The 14,742-nt window shown below is 45.5% G+C and overlaps 1 protein-coding gene across 3 annotated transcripts in view; it reads left to right on the forward strand.

Annotated features, from left to right (window-relative positions):
- The first annotated feature begins 9,993 nt into the window (after positions 1–9,993).
- Positions 9,994–14,742, forward strand: part of DDAH1 (dimethylarginine dimethylaminohydrolase 1) — a 134,854-nt gene continuing 130,105 nt past the window's right edge. Inside the window, exon 1 of one of the 3 annotated variants that reach the window (XM_038541499.1) lies at positions 9,994–10,124. Coding sequence is in view for 1 of the 3 variants with exons in the window: in XM_038541498.1 (XP_038397426.1) it covers positions 10,467–10,769 (303 nt within the window). In the remaining 2 variants the exon portion in view is untranslated. Of the gene's footprint in view, positions 10,125–10,466; positions 10,770–11,280; positions 11,337–14,742 lie in introns of those variants that run through there. The other 2 variants (XM_038541498.1, XM_038541500.1) reach the window with 2 other exon arrangements.

Genomic DNA, 14,742 nt, shown 5'->3' on the forward strand with positions numbered 1-14,742 from the left:
CCAGCTGTAGTACATGGATTTCTCTCTCTTTTTTTTTAAAGATTGTGTGGCTGAATAATGATGGACACTCTTTCCATCAAGAGGTAGTGTCTGTTTCTTCTCTCTTGATCTGACCAGACCTATGACAGCTTTGGCCAATGCAGGATGCCAGAAATGATGCCATGCTAGTTCCATGTGTAGCTCTTAAATAGCCCAGCAGCCTCCACTTCTCCCCTCTAGAAAGCCAACCATCAGTTAAGAAGTGAGTCTACTTTGAGACCACCATTCTGTGAGAAGCCCAAGCCACAGGGAGAGGCCTTGGAGGAAGAGACTCAGAAGACAGAGAGGCCAGGGAACACTGAGGTATTGGTGATGTAGAGAGAGAACCTTCTTGGAAGTAAATCTTGCAGCTCCAACTGCCCCAACCAAGTCCACATGGATCAGACATGAGCCACCTAGACAAGTCTTTGCCAAATTTCTGACTTACAAACCATTGGCAAAATAAAACAATTGTTTTAAGCCTCTATGTTTCAGGGCAGTTTGTTATACAGCAATAGATAACTGGAACGAAGAGTAAGAAAAATAAATTCATGATGATGAAGAGCTGAAGAAAGATGATTCAGAGGAGAAAATATGTAAAGGGTGAAATAAGGAAATGTATAACAAGCACCTCAGAAGCAAGAGTTCAGGTAATAGAAATGATGAGGCTTTCTCCATAAAAACCACTAGAAGTTTGCCAGTTACCCACTGATGCATAGTGCAGGTCTCAATTTAAAGGACCCTCTACTATAATTTTATAATGGTGCTGGCAAGAAAAAAAGTGCAGGGAGATAATCTGACACCATTTTTTACATGATTTTATTTATTTATTTATTTATTTATTTATTTATTTATTTATTTATTTTTAAAGAGTTTATTTATTCATGAAAGACACATGGAGAGAGAGGCAGAGACATAGGCAGAGGGAGAAGCATGCTCCTTGCAAGGAGCCTGATGTGGGACTTGATCCTGGATCCTGGGATCATGCTCTGAGCTGAAGGCAGACACTCAACCACTGAACCACTCAGGCCCCTCTACGTGATTTTATTTATGAGTTGTCCCTTGGGATCCCTGGGTGGCGCAGCGGTTTGGCGCCTGCCTTTGGCCCAGGGCGCGATCCTGGAGACCCGGGATCGAATCCCACATCGGGCTCCCGGTGCATAGAGCCTGCTTCTCCCTCTGCCTATGTCTCTGCCTCTCTCTCTCTGTGTGTGACTATCATGAATAAATAAATAAAATCTTTAAAAAAAAAAAAAAAAAAGAGTTGTCCCTTACATTGTCAAGCATATAGAATATACATAACCTAAATTTATTTAAAATGCAATCAAGTTTTTAACCAATATTCAATACAAGATGGTTCCCGTTTGTCAGGGGAAGTTGGGGAACAATTTGTTGTAATGAGATTTGGCCCTAGAATGGGTTTGTAAAAGTTTTACCCGACCATGAAGGGAATGAAAAAAAAGAAAAGGAGTAAATTTCATTGAAAGCCTGTTATTGTCAGGTTTTGCATATTTTCTTCTTCCTCTTCTTCTCCTTCCCCTCCTTGTTCTTCATCATCATCATCATCATCATCATCATCATCACAGAAGTGATAACATTTGTTGAGTATGAGTGATAACATATGTTGAGTACTCTAACTGTATGCTATAAAGCTTATTTACATGGATCATCTCAATCTTTGTAACACCCTAAGGTAGACATCATATTCATTTTACAAATGAAAAACTCGAAGCTCTGTGTATCAAGTTGATTGATCAGGATTGTTCGGAAGCCAGGATTTGACCAAAGGACTATTTGAATACTGACTAAACCAGTGAGGAGGACAGGGTACACATGTGCCATATTTGTTTAAGATAATTTTATTTAATCCTCTTCATACCCATCTAAGGTCAATATTACTATTCCTCTTTTGCATACAAGGGCATTAGGGTCAGAAAGGTTAGGCAAATTGTACAAGATCACACACCTGTGACAGAGCCAGGATTCAAATCCAAACCATGAACTCTACTACTGCACAGCAATTAACAGGCATTTGGAACAATAGAATCATAGACTCTTGGCCTGGTATATCCTCTTCTAAGAACCAAAAACCATTCTTATGAAGGTGGGCTGATGAGAGGCCAGAAAGGAGTATGCTATCCATTGATTTATTAAGCCATTCTCTCAACACCTGAATTGACAATTCAGCAATAAAAAGATGTCTGTCTGCCAAGAGCTTCTCAACTGGCAAGTAGTACAGTACTGTGTTGGGAGTGAAAATAGATACAGGTCCACCACATCCAGCTTAGGGGGCTCAAGGAAGTCTTCTTAGAAGGAGTAATGCTTTCACTGAGTCTTAAAGGAGGCCTAGGAGTTACCCGAGTAGGGATGGGATCAAGCACATTCCAGGTGATAGAACATCATGTGTAGAGGCCCACATAAGACAAAGGATGGGGAAGTGACCAGAATGAGGATGTGAGAGGGTGTCTTGCAGACCATGAGAAGACATTTGGACTACATTCTTAGTGTACAAGAAGCCGCTGGAGGATTTAAGCAAGGGAGTGGCATGGCTAGATTTATAATTTAGAAATACCACTCTGGATAAGAGGACTGTTGCAATAATCCAGGAGACCGATAATTATATTCTGGACTAGGTGGAGTATTTGGAGAGATATGGATAGATTTGAGCCATTTTAGGAAGATTATCTATCAGAACATAATGATTGATTAAATGCTGAGGCAAAGGAGAAAGCTAAGCTAAAGAGAATATTCAGATTACTAACCTGAGCAGCTCTCTGAGTGAATGGAAGAGGAGAAGGATTCTGGGGGGAACATGATGTGTTCCTGTGGGCATGTTGAATTTTGAGTTTTTGTGGGACAGCCAAACAGAGATGTCTTCCTAGGCGATTCCGATGCTCAGGGGAGATTGCAGGACCAGAAATGAAGGTCTGGGCATTGCGGGCATTGAGAAGGTATTTGAGTCATGGACCTAGATTAGTCCACCCACAGCAGAGAACAGGAAAAGTTGGAGGAAAAGAGAATGAGGCTAGACAACTCTGGGAAACACTAACATTTAAAAGCAGTAGGACATGGGGCACCTGAGGGACTCCGCATTGGTTGTGTCTGCCTTTGGATCAGATCATGATCCGGGGGTTCTGGGATGGAGCCCCATGTTGGGCTCCCCAGTCAGAGGGGAGTCTGTTTGTTCCTCTCCCTCTACCCCTTCCCCTGGCTCATACTCCACCCTTTCAAATAAATAAAATCTATAAAAGCAGTGGGACAAAAGAAGAAGGAGGAGGAGGAGGGGAAGGGGAGAAGAAGGAGAGTAGCAGCAGCAGCCAAGACAGAATAGTACCATTGATGCAAAAGAGGAAGCAGGAAGGAGGATTCCTAGGACATGTGTGTTCTGATGCTATGCTAAAACAGTTGTGGATGATACCACAAGAGCAAACATGACAATTCCCTGGAATCACAACACTGGCAGTTCATTGTTCTTCTATATGGAAATGAAGCAACTTCATTTCATAAAGAAATGAAGGGAGCTTATCAAAGCCCTGGAGCATGTACACACACACACACATACACACACACACACACAAATTTCAACTACAGAGAAGTGTTTTTCTTTTCTATAGCATTTAGATTACCTAAAACTTGAAAAGATTTTTCCCCACAATCTATTTCTGCCCCACATACAGTTAAGTAAGAAATAACCATACAAAATAGTTCTGGAAAGACAATGTTGCCCAAAGCTCTAAGAAACTGAAAACAAAAAGAATTATAAAATGTCAGGGCCACAGTAACCTTTGCAAATCATCATAAAACATCACAACTTGTTCGGACTCAATACATTTATGTAATATTCTGTACTGTTCAGGATACTTTGATCATCTCATTAGCCACTAACGTGGTTGTAATGAAGTAGAAGACTCTGGCATCAGTGGGTTATTACAATGCTAAGAGAAGATAATAAGCAGCATAAGAGAGGAATAGAAAGGGTTACCAAAGTTTAGAAGGGGGAAATGTTCCTTATATGGGGGTGGTAAGGAGAAGAAAAAACTGAGCTTTGAAGAGCCGAAAGTGATGATGGCATCCCTGCTCCTGAGGTAAGCACTTTATATGTTATCTCATTTGAAGGACTTGTGTGTGTTGCATGGTGGAAATGGGCAATTTACACAAAGGCAGATAGGAACTTTGGTATTCATCAAAGTGCCTGGTTCAAGAGCACAAAACTATTAATATTAGGGGTTATCATTAATTGAATACTTCCTTGTGCTGGGCACAATAAATGCTATCACATTTCTTCCTCAAAACAACCTAGAGATTAAGGTATTTTTTTTTTTAATTTTTATTTATTTATGATAGTCACAGAGAGAGAAAGAGAGGCAGAGACACAGGCAGAGAGAAGCAGGCTCCATGCACCAGGAGCCCGACGTGGGAATCGATCCTAGGTCTCCAGGATCGCGCCCTAGGCCAAAGGCAGGCGCCAAACCGCTGCGCCACCCAGGGATCCCGAGATTAAGGTATTATAACTTCCACTTTACATACAACTCTCATTTACATATAAATTTAAGTGAGTTACCCAAGGAAACTCCCTGGTGAAAAAACAAATAGGCATACTCAACCAAGAATTTTGAAGAGAATGGGTTTAAAGGTATGGACAGGGTAAAAACAATGAACAAGGGATGTTGAGGTACTCAGAGACTCCCAAAAACAGGAAGCCATTGCCACCCCCAGATGTAGATAATTTGAGGAACATCATTAAGCAAGCAGTTCAGCTGACCTGTAGCAAATTAGTTGCTTCTTTTCAGAACATAGGAGCTAGGAATTCTAACTTTGCGGCTTTCATTGACATCTTTACATTAAACACATATGTGATAGTTGTTATTTTGGATCTGTCAGTCCCTTCTGCACCTACTCTGATCAACATTTGTGATGCTAGGAAACACTTTGGGAAATTGGAGAAAGTGGATGACCCTAAACACAGCCTCCTTATACACTGAATATTGCCGAATACTCTTTCTGAAAATGCTGTTGACTTTGTGTTTTTTTGCATCTTGTTTTTTTAAAGAATATTCAATGTTATGTGCTTAAATGTGGGTTTTGAAATGTATGCTGCTTATTAGTTCCATGTAAGTAGTTATCAGAACCCAGTCAGGAGCTGGAATCACCTAAAAGGTTGCCCCCTAGAAGAAGCTATGGTTATAGAAGGGTGTGGATGTTATAGAACCATGGGAAAGTAGGAAAGGAATGAGAGGAATAAATATGTTGACCTGTCTCTCTGCTTGCATCAAATTTAATGATTGTTATGTGTAAACACTAAGGACTATTATCAGGATGCATACTTATAGTACTTACTTGATCTGTATTTCTTGCACTGGGATGGATGAGAACACCCTTGAGCTCTCATTCTCTTTTAGGATTCCCACACCCATTCCCCATTGAAAGTAAAGCTTGAATCTTCTAAAAATAGAGTACGAAAGGACTAATGCAGGAATGTCTATTTTAATCCTGAAATAATTGCTATCTAAAATTGACTCCAAATGTAGGTACCAGCAATATTATCAGTGGAAAAGTTGCCTTTGTTTTGTTTTTTGTTTTTTTTTTTTAAAGTTGCCTTTGTATCAGTGTCCATCCAGGAGAACGAAAACAGATCTAGGTATTTCAAATGGAGGAAATTTAAATAGGGAATTGGTTATAAAGATCTTAAAACGTGGGATTCCTGGTTGGCTCAGTGGTTGAGCATGGGCCTTTGGCTCAGGGCATGGTCCTGGAGTCCCAGGATCAAGTCCCAAATTGGGCTTCCTGCAGGGAGCCTCCTTCTCCCTCTATTCTCTGCCTCTCTGTGTGTGTCTCTCATGAATTAAAAAATAAAATCTTAAAAAAAAAAAACTTAAAATGTGTGGAAGAGCAAAAAGAACAATTTGACCATAATAAACCCTACATCATTGGGGCGCCTGGGTAGATCAGTTGGTTATGTGTCTGACTATTGGTTTTGGCTCAGGTCATGATCTCTAGGTCCTAAGATTGAGCCCTGCATTGGCCTCCCTGCTGATTATGAAGCATACTTGAGATTCTCTCCCTCTCCCTCTGCTCCTGCCCCTTTCCCCATGCATGTATGCTTTAAATAAATAAATATATAATAAACCCTAGATCATCATTTATGATTGCATCCCCAGTGCCTAGCACAGTACATAGCATGTAGCAAGGGTTCAATAAATATGCATAGAATCTATGATTACATTTGTGGGTCAGGTTTGGTCTGTCAATCTAGGAAAGCCATGAGTTCTGTTGGAAAGCAACCTATATGACTGTGATATTTCAGTGAATGTGGATATATGGTTTGATCTTTGGTAGGAAATCACATTCAAAGCCTTCTGTTCACAATCTGCCAATGGATATTTATTGAATATTTACTAGGTGCTAGGTACTATTCTTGGCACTTTTCCGAGCACCTTGTATGACTAACTTAACCTTCATAGTAACCCTATGATAATAGATTCATCATTTCCCATTTTACAGATGAGGATGAAACTGAGGCAAAGAGCCTTTAAGAAACAAGTCTACGATCATACAAGAAAATAGGAGAGCCATGCTTCCATCCACAGAGTTTGGCTCTAGACACTACACTCAGTCTCCACATCATTTATCTTTTCATTGCTCAAGTGAGGAAAACTTAGCCTACCTCTCTACCTTTATTTATTCTTTTTCCTGTTGTACTCTAGAGCAGAACCCTGCTAGCTGTTTCTGTGACCTGCTTCCAATTCTTTCTCGGCCCACAGAAAAGTATATTTCCCAGCTTTTCCCTATAATTATGGTAGCTGTGTGACTGAGTTCTAGCCAGAGGAATATGAGCAGGGATGATATGTATGACTTCCTGGACTGGCCCATTAAGCCTCTCACACATGCTATATGTTCTTTTCCTTTCTTTCAGCTTAAGGAAGGTGAGCATGGTGAGCTTGGATGCCATATTTTGAAGTGTTGGAGCCCCAAAATGGAAGAAGGCTGGATCCCTGTATGTTTCTGGGAGAAGAGTCAGGAACCAATCAGGAATGTCCGTGTTAGATTTTAAGTGAACAAGAGATAAACTTATACCAGTTTTATGCCACTATATTTGTTGGGGTTGTTTGTTGTAGCAACTAGAGCTATCTTAACCGATATGTGTGTGAATCAAATTGATCTTTTATCCCTGGAACATGTGTCTGGCTTTTGCACATACTTTTCCTTAGAATTCTCATTTTCTCCTTCCAATTATTCACATCCTAAAAATTTTTCAAGGCCTAAACCAAGTCCATTACTTCCAAGCAACTCTCTTCCACACCCACCAGCCACAGTGATATCTCTTTCTCTCAATTCCTTTAGCACTTTGTTGTCTGTGCCTTTCATGTGCCCTTGTCATGGCTTCATTTTGGGATGTCGTGTTTTCCCAGTGAGGTTGTAAGCTCTTCAAGGTCAAGGATCATGTTTTTATGCTTCTTGTATGTCTCTGAATTATGTAATATGGTGTTGTAGCTTGGGGATTTTCAATAAATATTTGTGGGAAAAATGAATTTATAAATGTATTAGGCTCAATAAAGTCTATATTCCTAAAAACAGTCCTTTATTACTCAAGCAGGAAGGCACGTAAACTATAATTTACTGGAGTTGGTGTTCTTTTTATTCCTTTCACCGACATATACAGTCTAACACTTTTGACATCTGCTTAGAGGAGACAGAAGGCATGCTTATCAAGTTTCAGATGACACAAAACTAGAGGTAATAAATAATGCACAAGATGACAGAATCAAAACTAGGCAAGTGGGAATGAAGCTGACAGCATTTAATAAGGATAACTACAAGATTAAAATTTTAAAAGCCAGCAGCCCAATTTCAGTATGGAAAGACATGGCTTTCACTTTTAATTAGCTGCTTGGGCTGACAGGAGCTCAGAGTGGTACACAGGACCCTACTCAAAGTTAGGCCTAGGGCACTGAGTGGCAGGCAAAATATTTAGGCTCTACAAGGGCACTGGCATGAAGTAAGGTCACTAGGTGGAGCCAATTGGAGGTGGATGGAGCCTCAACTTTGGGAAAAGGGGAGGAACAAAGTCCCATAAGTTAGCCAGGGCAAGCTCGGCTAGCTTTCAGCTGTAGCATTAATGAGAATCCCTGTCCGAGGCCACCATTAAGTGCTTTCTGAGACTAAGCTAGTACCGATAGGACAGCCTGAGTCCCCTGATAGTTTTGTCTTCGAAGTGGAACAAAAAGGGTCTTTAAAGGTTTGTTATTTTAATTTTAGCCTCATTCTCCTCTGTTAGTGTCAGAGCTATCCTTCAACTAAGACCCCTCACTTTTGAAGCTGAGAATCGCCTCGTTATCTGGCATTTACATTCAAGTCACCTTTGAGATGGGGAGAGAAAGCAGATCACATCTTTTCTGGGCTCAGCAGGGACAATCATTGCAGGATCCTCAGTTAGATCTGCGCCTAGAAATCTACATTTCCTAAAAACTGGAATCAGAATTCTGGCAAGAAGCCTGTGGCCCAGGCCTTGGCACTAGATCATCAAAAAAGTGAATACAATCTTAGGCGGTGTGAATAGAAGCCTAGCATCTGGAACAACGGTCCTGCTGTCATCTGTGCTGGTCACGACACACAGGAAGAACTGTTTCTATTCCAGTTACCATGATTTAAAGGGAAACAGGCGAACTGGTGTGTGTCAAAAGGAAAAAATCAGAATGTTGGAAACCCAATCACTGCTTACATTTTGGTGGTTGGGGCTCAAGGCCTAGAAGGGGTCAAGATGGTGGATTGGATGGGAGGGTGGTGTCGGGCAGCATAGATATGAGAACTGTCTTCGGATAATGTGAATGCAGTCTTGTGAAAGAATACTAGCTTGTGAGGTAATGCAGAATTGGGACCAGTGCGTTTGAAGCCCCAAAAAGAAGACTTTAGCCATTATAGCTCTTGAAATGTAGAATATGCTTTTTAAGTAAGAGAGGTTTAAAATGTTCAAGTAAAGATCTGATGAGTGTCATAGATGTTTTAGCTGGAATTCGGACCTTTGGGTGGGAAGTTAGAGGATTTCTAAGGTCTCATTCAAATCTAATGGTCCATGATCTAATCAAACTGTAATTTAGAAATGTGCTACAGAATCTGAGGGAAGGAGAGTTATTACCTGAGATTCTTTTGGAGTCTTTTCTTTTTTTAAATGAGACTTTTTAAAAAAAGATTCTATTTATTTAATTTATTCATGAGAGATACAGAGAGGGAGAGAAAGAGAGAGAGAGGCAGAGACACAGGCAGAGGGAGAAGCAGGCTCCACGCAGGGAGCCCGACGTGGGACTCGATCCCAGGTCTGCAGGATCACACCCCGGGCCAAAGACAGGTGCTCAACCGCTGAGCCACCCAAGTGCCCCTGATTTGGTTTTTGAAGTGGATCTTCCCCTCCAAAGAAACAGAATCCATGGATTATTTGATCTGCGATGTGAACGGTGGGAAAAATACTTAGTGCCATTAGGAAGGGAAAGGCACTCCCTGAGGTGTACAGAAAAAGAAATGTTCAACAAACACCGTGGGGAACGCCCGAGTCTGTGCAGGAGTGAAGGCAACGTCAGGGAGAAGGCTGGAAGCCCCCTTTGCTAGTGACAAGAAGTTGTGATGCCCATGACACTGCGCAAGGGGAGAGCTCCCCCAGGGCGGGGAAAACCCGCTTGGTCTCTGCCTCCCCACGTCCGCAGGCCCTGGAGACCGACACACCGGAATCCCGTTGTTTGTGACAACTTACTGCCCTTGACATACTGGGAGTTTCTACATCTCTGTTCTTTGCTCCACGTGTGTTTTTGGATTCACAGACGGGAAGACACACACACATCCTTTGCATAATCGCAAGTCCCACCTGGGGTGAGGGGTCATCTGCAGACTTGGGTAGGGAAAGCCTCTCACGCTAGGAACTGGGGGTGGTGCCGCGTGCTGCGCAGCCCGGGACCGAGAGGGCAGGCGGAGGGGTCGAGGTATTTACCCACAAACCTCCCCGGCCCCTGACCACCGGGAAGCCCTGCACTGGCTCCGCTCCAGCCGCCGCGCGGCGTCCACGCGTGCCCCGGGGTCGGTGCGCGGTGTGCGCGGTGTGCACCTGCGGCGGAACCCAGGTAACGTCGTCCGGGGCGCCCCCAGGCCCGCGCCCCCCGCCCCCCACCCCGCGCCCCGCGCGTCCCCGGGCCCCGCTCCGCGTGCGGCGCTCGCCGCGGCCGCAGCGCCCCGGGCGAGGGGGGTGGGCGCGCGGGCTGCGCGCGGGCCGGCGCCGGGGCTCTGGGCATGCTCAGTGGCTCGGGCAGGGCTCCGGGCGCGAGCCGGGCTCCCTCGGCGCCGCATTCAGCCGCTGCCGAGGGAGCCGCCGGGCGCTGCAGGCTCGGCGCGCGCTGCCCGCGGGAGGCCCGGCCGCCGCCCCCCGCCCCCGCCGCCCGCCGCCGCCCGCCCCGCCGCCCCCAGCCATGGCAGCGCTCGGCCACCCCGCCGCCTTCGGCCGGGCCACGCACGCCGTGGTGCGGGCGCTGCCCGAGTCCCTGTGCCGCCACGCGCTCCGGCGCGCCCAGGGCGACGAGGTGGACTTCGCGCGCGCCGAGCGGCAGCACCAGCTGTACGTGGGCGTGCTGGGCAGCAAGCTGGGGCTGCAGGTGGTGCGGCTGCCGGCCGACGAGAGCCTGCCCGACTGCGCCTTCGTGGAGGACGTGGCTGTGGTGTGCGAGGACACGGCCCTCATCACCCGGCCCGGGGCGCCCAGCCGGAGGAAGGAGGTAACCGCCCGCCAGCCCGCCAGCCCGCCCGGCCACGCGAGGGGCGCGGCCGGGGACGCCCCGGGCCCTCCCCCGCCGCCCGCGCCCGCCCGCCCGAGCCCCCGCCCGAGCCCCCACCCGAGCCGCCCGCCGCACCGCAGGACCGCGGGACCGGCCCCGGCTCGGCCGCTACTTCGCTCTCGGGGGACAGGTTGTGTGAGAGACAGAGAGAGACAGAGACAGAGAGAGACAGAGACAGAGAGACAGGGACAGAGAGAGACAGAGACAGAGAGACAGAGACAGAGAGAGACAGAGACAGAGAGAGACAGAGAGAGACAGGGACAGAGAGAGACAGAGACAGAGAGACAGAGACAGAGAGAGACAGAGACAGAGAGACAGGGACAGAGAGAGACAGAGACAGAGACAGAGAGACAGGGACAGAGAGACAGAGACAGACAGAGACAGAGAGAGACAGAGAGACAGAGGGGGGCGGGGAGCTCACTGCTCACGCCTCCCGCCTCCCGCTGCCGGCGCAGCTTGGGCGCCTCCCAGACGCCCCGAAGGAGCGTGGTTGTGCGACTCCGGCAGGTGGGTGGGGTGGGGACTCCGTCGCGCAGGCGTTTTTCTTTGCAAAGATGAAAGTGTTGTGAAGACCGCGCAACTCTGAGCGCCCCCGGGGAGCGGGGACCGGGAGGGTCGCGGCTCGGGCGGGGGGAGGGGCCCCCCGGGGAGGACTCCGGGGGTCGGCGCTGGCTGGTGACCCTGAGGCCCTCAGGTCCTGCCCACGGCTCCCGGGGCCGGCCCGGCCAGGTCGTCGGGTGTCGGCGCCCACAGACCTGGGGCGCCCCGAGTTACTTTTTAGGGACGGCAAGTGAGTCCGGCCCAAAGGGACGCAAGTCGGGAGGGCGGTTTGTTCCTGAGCCTTGAATACGTATTCACGAGTAGGCTGGGTGTGAAACGTTGTACCGGGTGTAGGGTGTTGCGTGTGTGCGGCTGTGCATTCAGACAGAAATGGTTGTTTCACAAATTCCATGATTTTTACTCTCTGTGTTTTTAAGCTTATAGCGATTAGAGCTTGTTGGGGTCTCGAGGCAAAGTGACTATTTTTGCAGGTTGTGAAAATGGCTGTGATGGCCAGGTTAGTGGCGAGAGAGAGAGAGAGAGAGAGAGAGAGAGAGAGAGAGAGAATGGATTTAAAATGCCATCTGGCTTGGGGTTCCCCTTATTGCCAGGCTAAAAGCCCAGGCTCAAGACTCACAGTTTCTATTGGCATCAAGTGGCATGGCAAGAAGCTGGTGGTTTCTTTCAAATTTGGACGGTTAGGGATTACCCCCACCCCCTTATTTTGTCTCTGTTCCATGCACACTGGAAACGCCTCCAAGAGCTTATAGTTAATATTTGTTTATTCCGCACAAACATCACTACTTAGTTGATCGAACCATACATGAGCTGAGAGAAAAGCATATTGCATTTGTTTCTCCCCGAGACAGTTCAGCTTTTGTTCGCCCTACCTCAGCAGAAAACAAGAAGAGTAACAGGTCCCATTCTCTTTCCCTTTTCTTTCCTTTGCCACACCTTTGGGTTGGTGAGATGGCCCCCCTGTTTTAAACTGATCAGCATATCACCAACCCTATTTGAGTACTTCCTAGTGTGTCGTAGGCCATATGGCACAACTGTGTCGTGCCTTTCAAAATGGTGCTCATTTGATGAGGGTAGTCCAGTGTCCTGTCAAGAGACTGTCGCATGTTTAATCATCCATTTCATTTTATTCCTATAATAAAACCTTCCGAATTTTGGCCTTCCTGATACTAAAGTAAGCCCTGATATTTCTCTCCTGTCAGATTTTGAGGCATACATTTTAAATTGGCTTCACTCTTATATCAATCCGGTGGCCCTCTGCCGGAGGCCAGAGGCCACTTGGTATAGTGGATAGGAACACCAGACTGCATCCAATTCTGTGACCTTGGGGAGTGTCTCTTGCCTCATTTTTCTCACCTGAAAAGTGGACATAATACCTATTTCCTAAAGCTATTGTAATAAAATTTTTAATCCATCTGAAATTTATAGGATAGGACATTTCATGAATGATGGTCATTAGTGTTTACCTAACAGTAGGTCATGGAAGATTTATTTCTTTTTGAGCAGTAGGAAGTCTACTATGTACTGATGTAGTTACGGTGATATTTCCCCTTCCCACAGTGAAGGGGAGTCATCTTCACCCCTTAGGATCCTCGCGCGCGATCTGTCCTAATCTGCTACGTAGCACTTCTTCCCAGCTTGAGCTTTCTACAGGCTCATGTTATCTCCACAAAACGCCTTTGCCATGGCACATGATCTGAATCAGCAGAGGAACAGACCTTTCAGCCAGAGAGAGAAATATGGGCAGTTGTGTTGGATGGGGTAGTCTGGAAAGCAGAGCTATGTAGGGTAACCAACACTCTTTGAAATCTGTCACATCTGCAGTTCACTGGCTTAGTCGTTGAGTGAATAAATGAATTAATGAAATGCTAACTAATATTAACAAGTTGATAATAATTACTTCAAGGACCTCTTTGGACTGTTGTATATATTTTTCATGTGACACCTGCCTCACTAACTGAAATTCCACAACAATCAAGGCATTATATTAAGATTATTTATACAATTTCTTTGCCTTCTGTCTCCTTTGTCTTTTTTATTATTTTTTTTAAGATTTTATTTATTCATCAGAGACACAGGCAGGGGGAGAAGCAGGCTCCATGCAGGGAGCCAGACGTGGGACTTGATCTGGGTCTCCAGGATCACAACCCCAGGCCGAAGGTGGCACTGAACTGCTGAGCCACCCAGGCTGCCCCAGCCTTCTGTCTCCTTATGCTGTATCCATTCTCCATGTTGTAGAGTCCAAGTCTCTAAGCTGGTTTTTCTAAAACTCAAATCTTTTTTTTTTTTTAATTTATTTATTTATTCACAAGAGACTCACAGAGTGAGTGAGAGAGGCACAGACATAGGCGGAGGGAGAAGCAGGATCCATGCAGGGACCCCGATGTAGAACTTGATCCTGGGACTCCAGGATCACACCCTGGGCAGAAGGCAGGCGCTCAATCGCTGAGCCACCCAGGCATCCCTCTAAAACTCAAATCTGATCCTTTTCTGCACTGATGAAACTTCTTGAAGAACCTCCATTAAGCTTGATACACCCATTGAGCTTCATTTGCATCTCTGACCCTACCGGAGTGCCTCCCAACCCTTTGGCTCAAGCCAAGTTCTCTCACTAAAGCTCACCATGCTCTTCTTTTGTAGGCAGATATTTCTCCTTTGTCTGGGACATTCTTCCTCTTTTCCTCTTCTCCATTTTACCTAGCTGTTCCTATTCATGCATCACGTCTCAGCTTACTATTATTAATATTATTAGCTAATCTCAATTGGGTGCTTGCCATTTGCAAAACATAGTATCAGATTTATGACCTAGATTCCATTGAATGGCCACATCAACTCTTTAAGTTCAGTACTATCATTATTCTTTTAAAATTGATAGAACTGAGGCTTAGAGAGATTCAACACCTTGGCCAAAGTTATAGGATGGAACCAGTGAAACCAGAACTTGAACTCAGTTTGTAGAACTCTAAAGCTCTAGTCACAATCATTGTGATACTGAACAAGCAAGCATGGATTGGTCCTCCTTTTATGAGCACCTGTAACTCTCTGCACTTCCTTCTATGATATATTTCATACCTTATGATAATAGTCTGTTTTACCTTTCTGTATCCTCCCACTATTATGAAAACTGTCAGGACCAGGATCACATCTGCATTCTTTAACATTTTATTCCTAAGATTTTGCATATAAGAGTCGTGCAGCATATATTTTGTTGAACAAGTGTGTCCATGAGTTTAGATCAGTCTTAGGTTTCCTTGCTTATGACATATTTGGTGTTTTGCAAGCAGAAGTTTCATTACAAGTGCAGGTGATTTATAACTGTTTTTCTTTTCCTCTGCTTTTCTCTGTCTCTGTCTCT

Source organism: Canis lupus, chromosome 6 (assembly GCF_011100685.1).
Source record: "Canis lupus familiaris isolate Mischka breed German Shepherd chromosome 6, alternate assembly UU_Cfam_GSD_1.0, whole genome shotgun sequence".
Classification (NCBI taxonomy): Eukaryota; Metazoa; Chordata; class Mammalia; order Carnivora; family Canidae; genus Canis; species Canis lupus.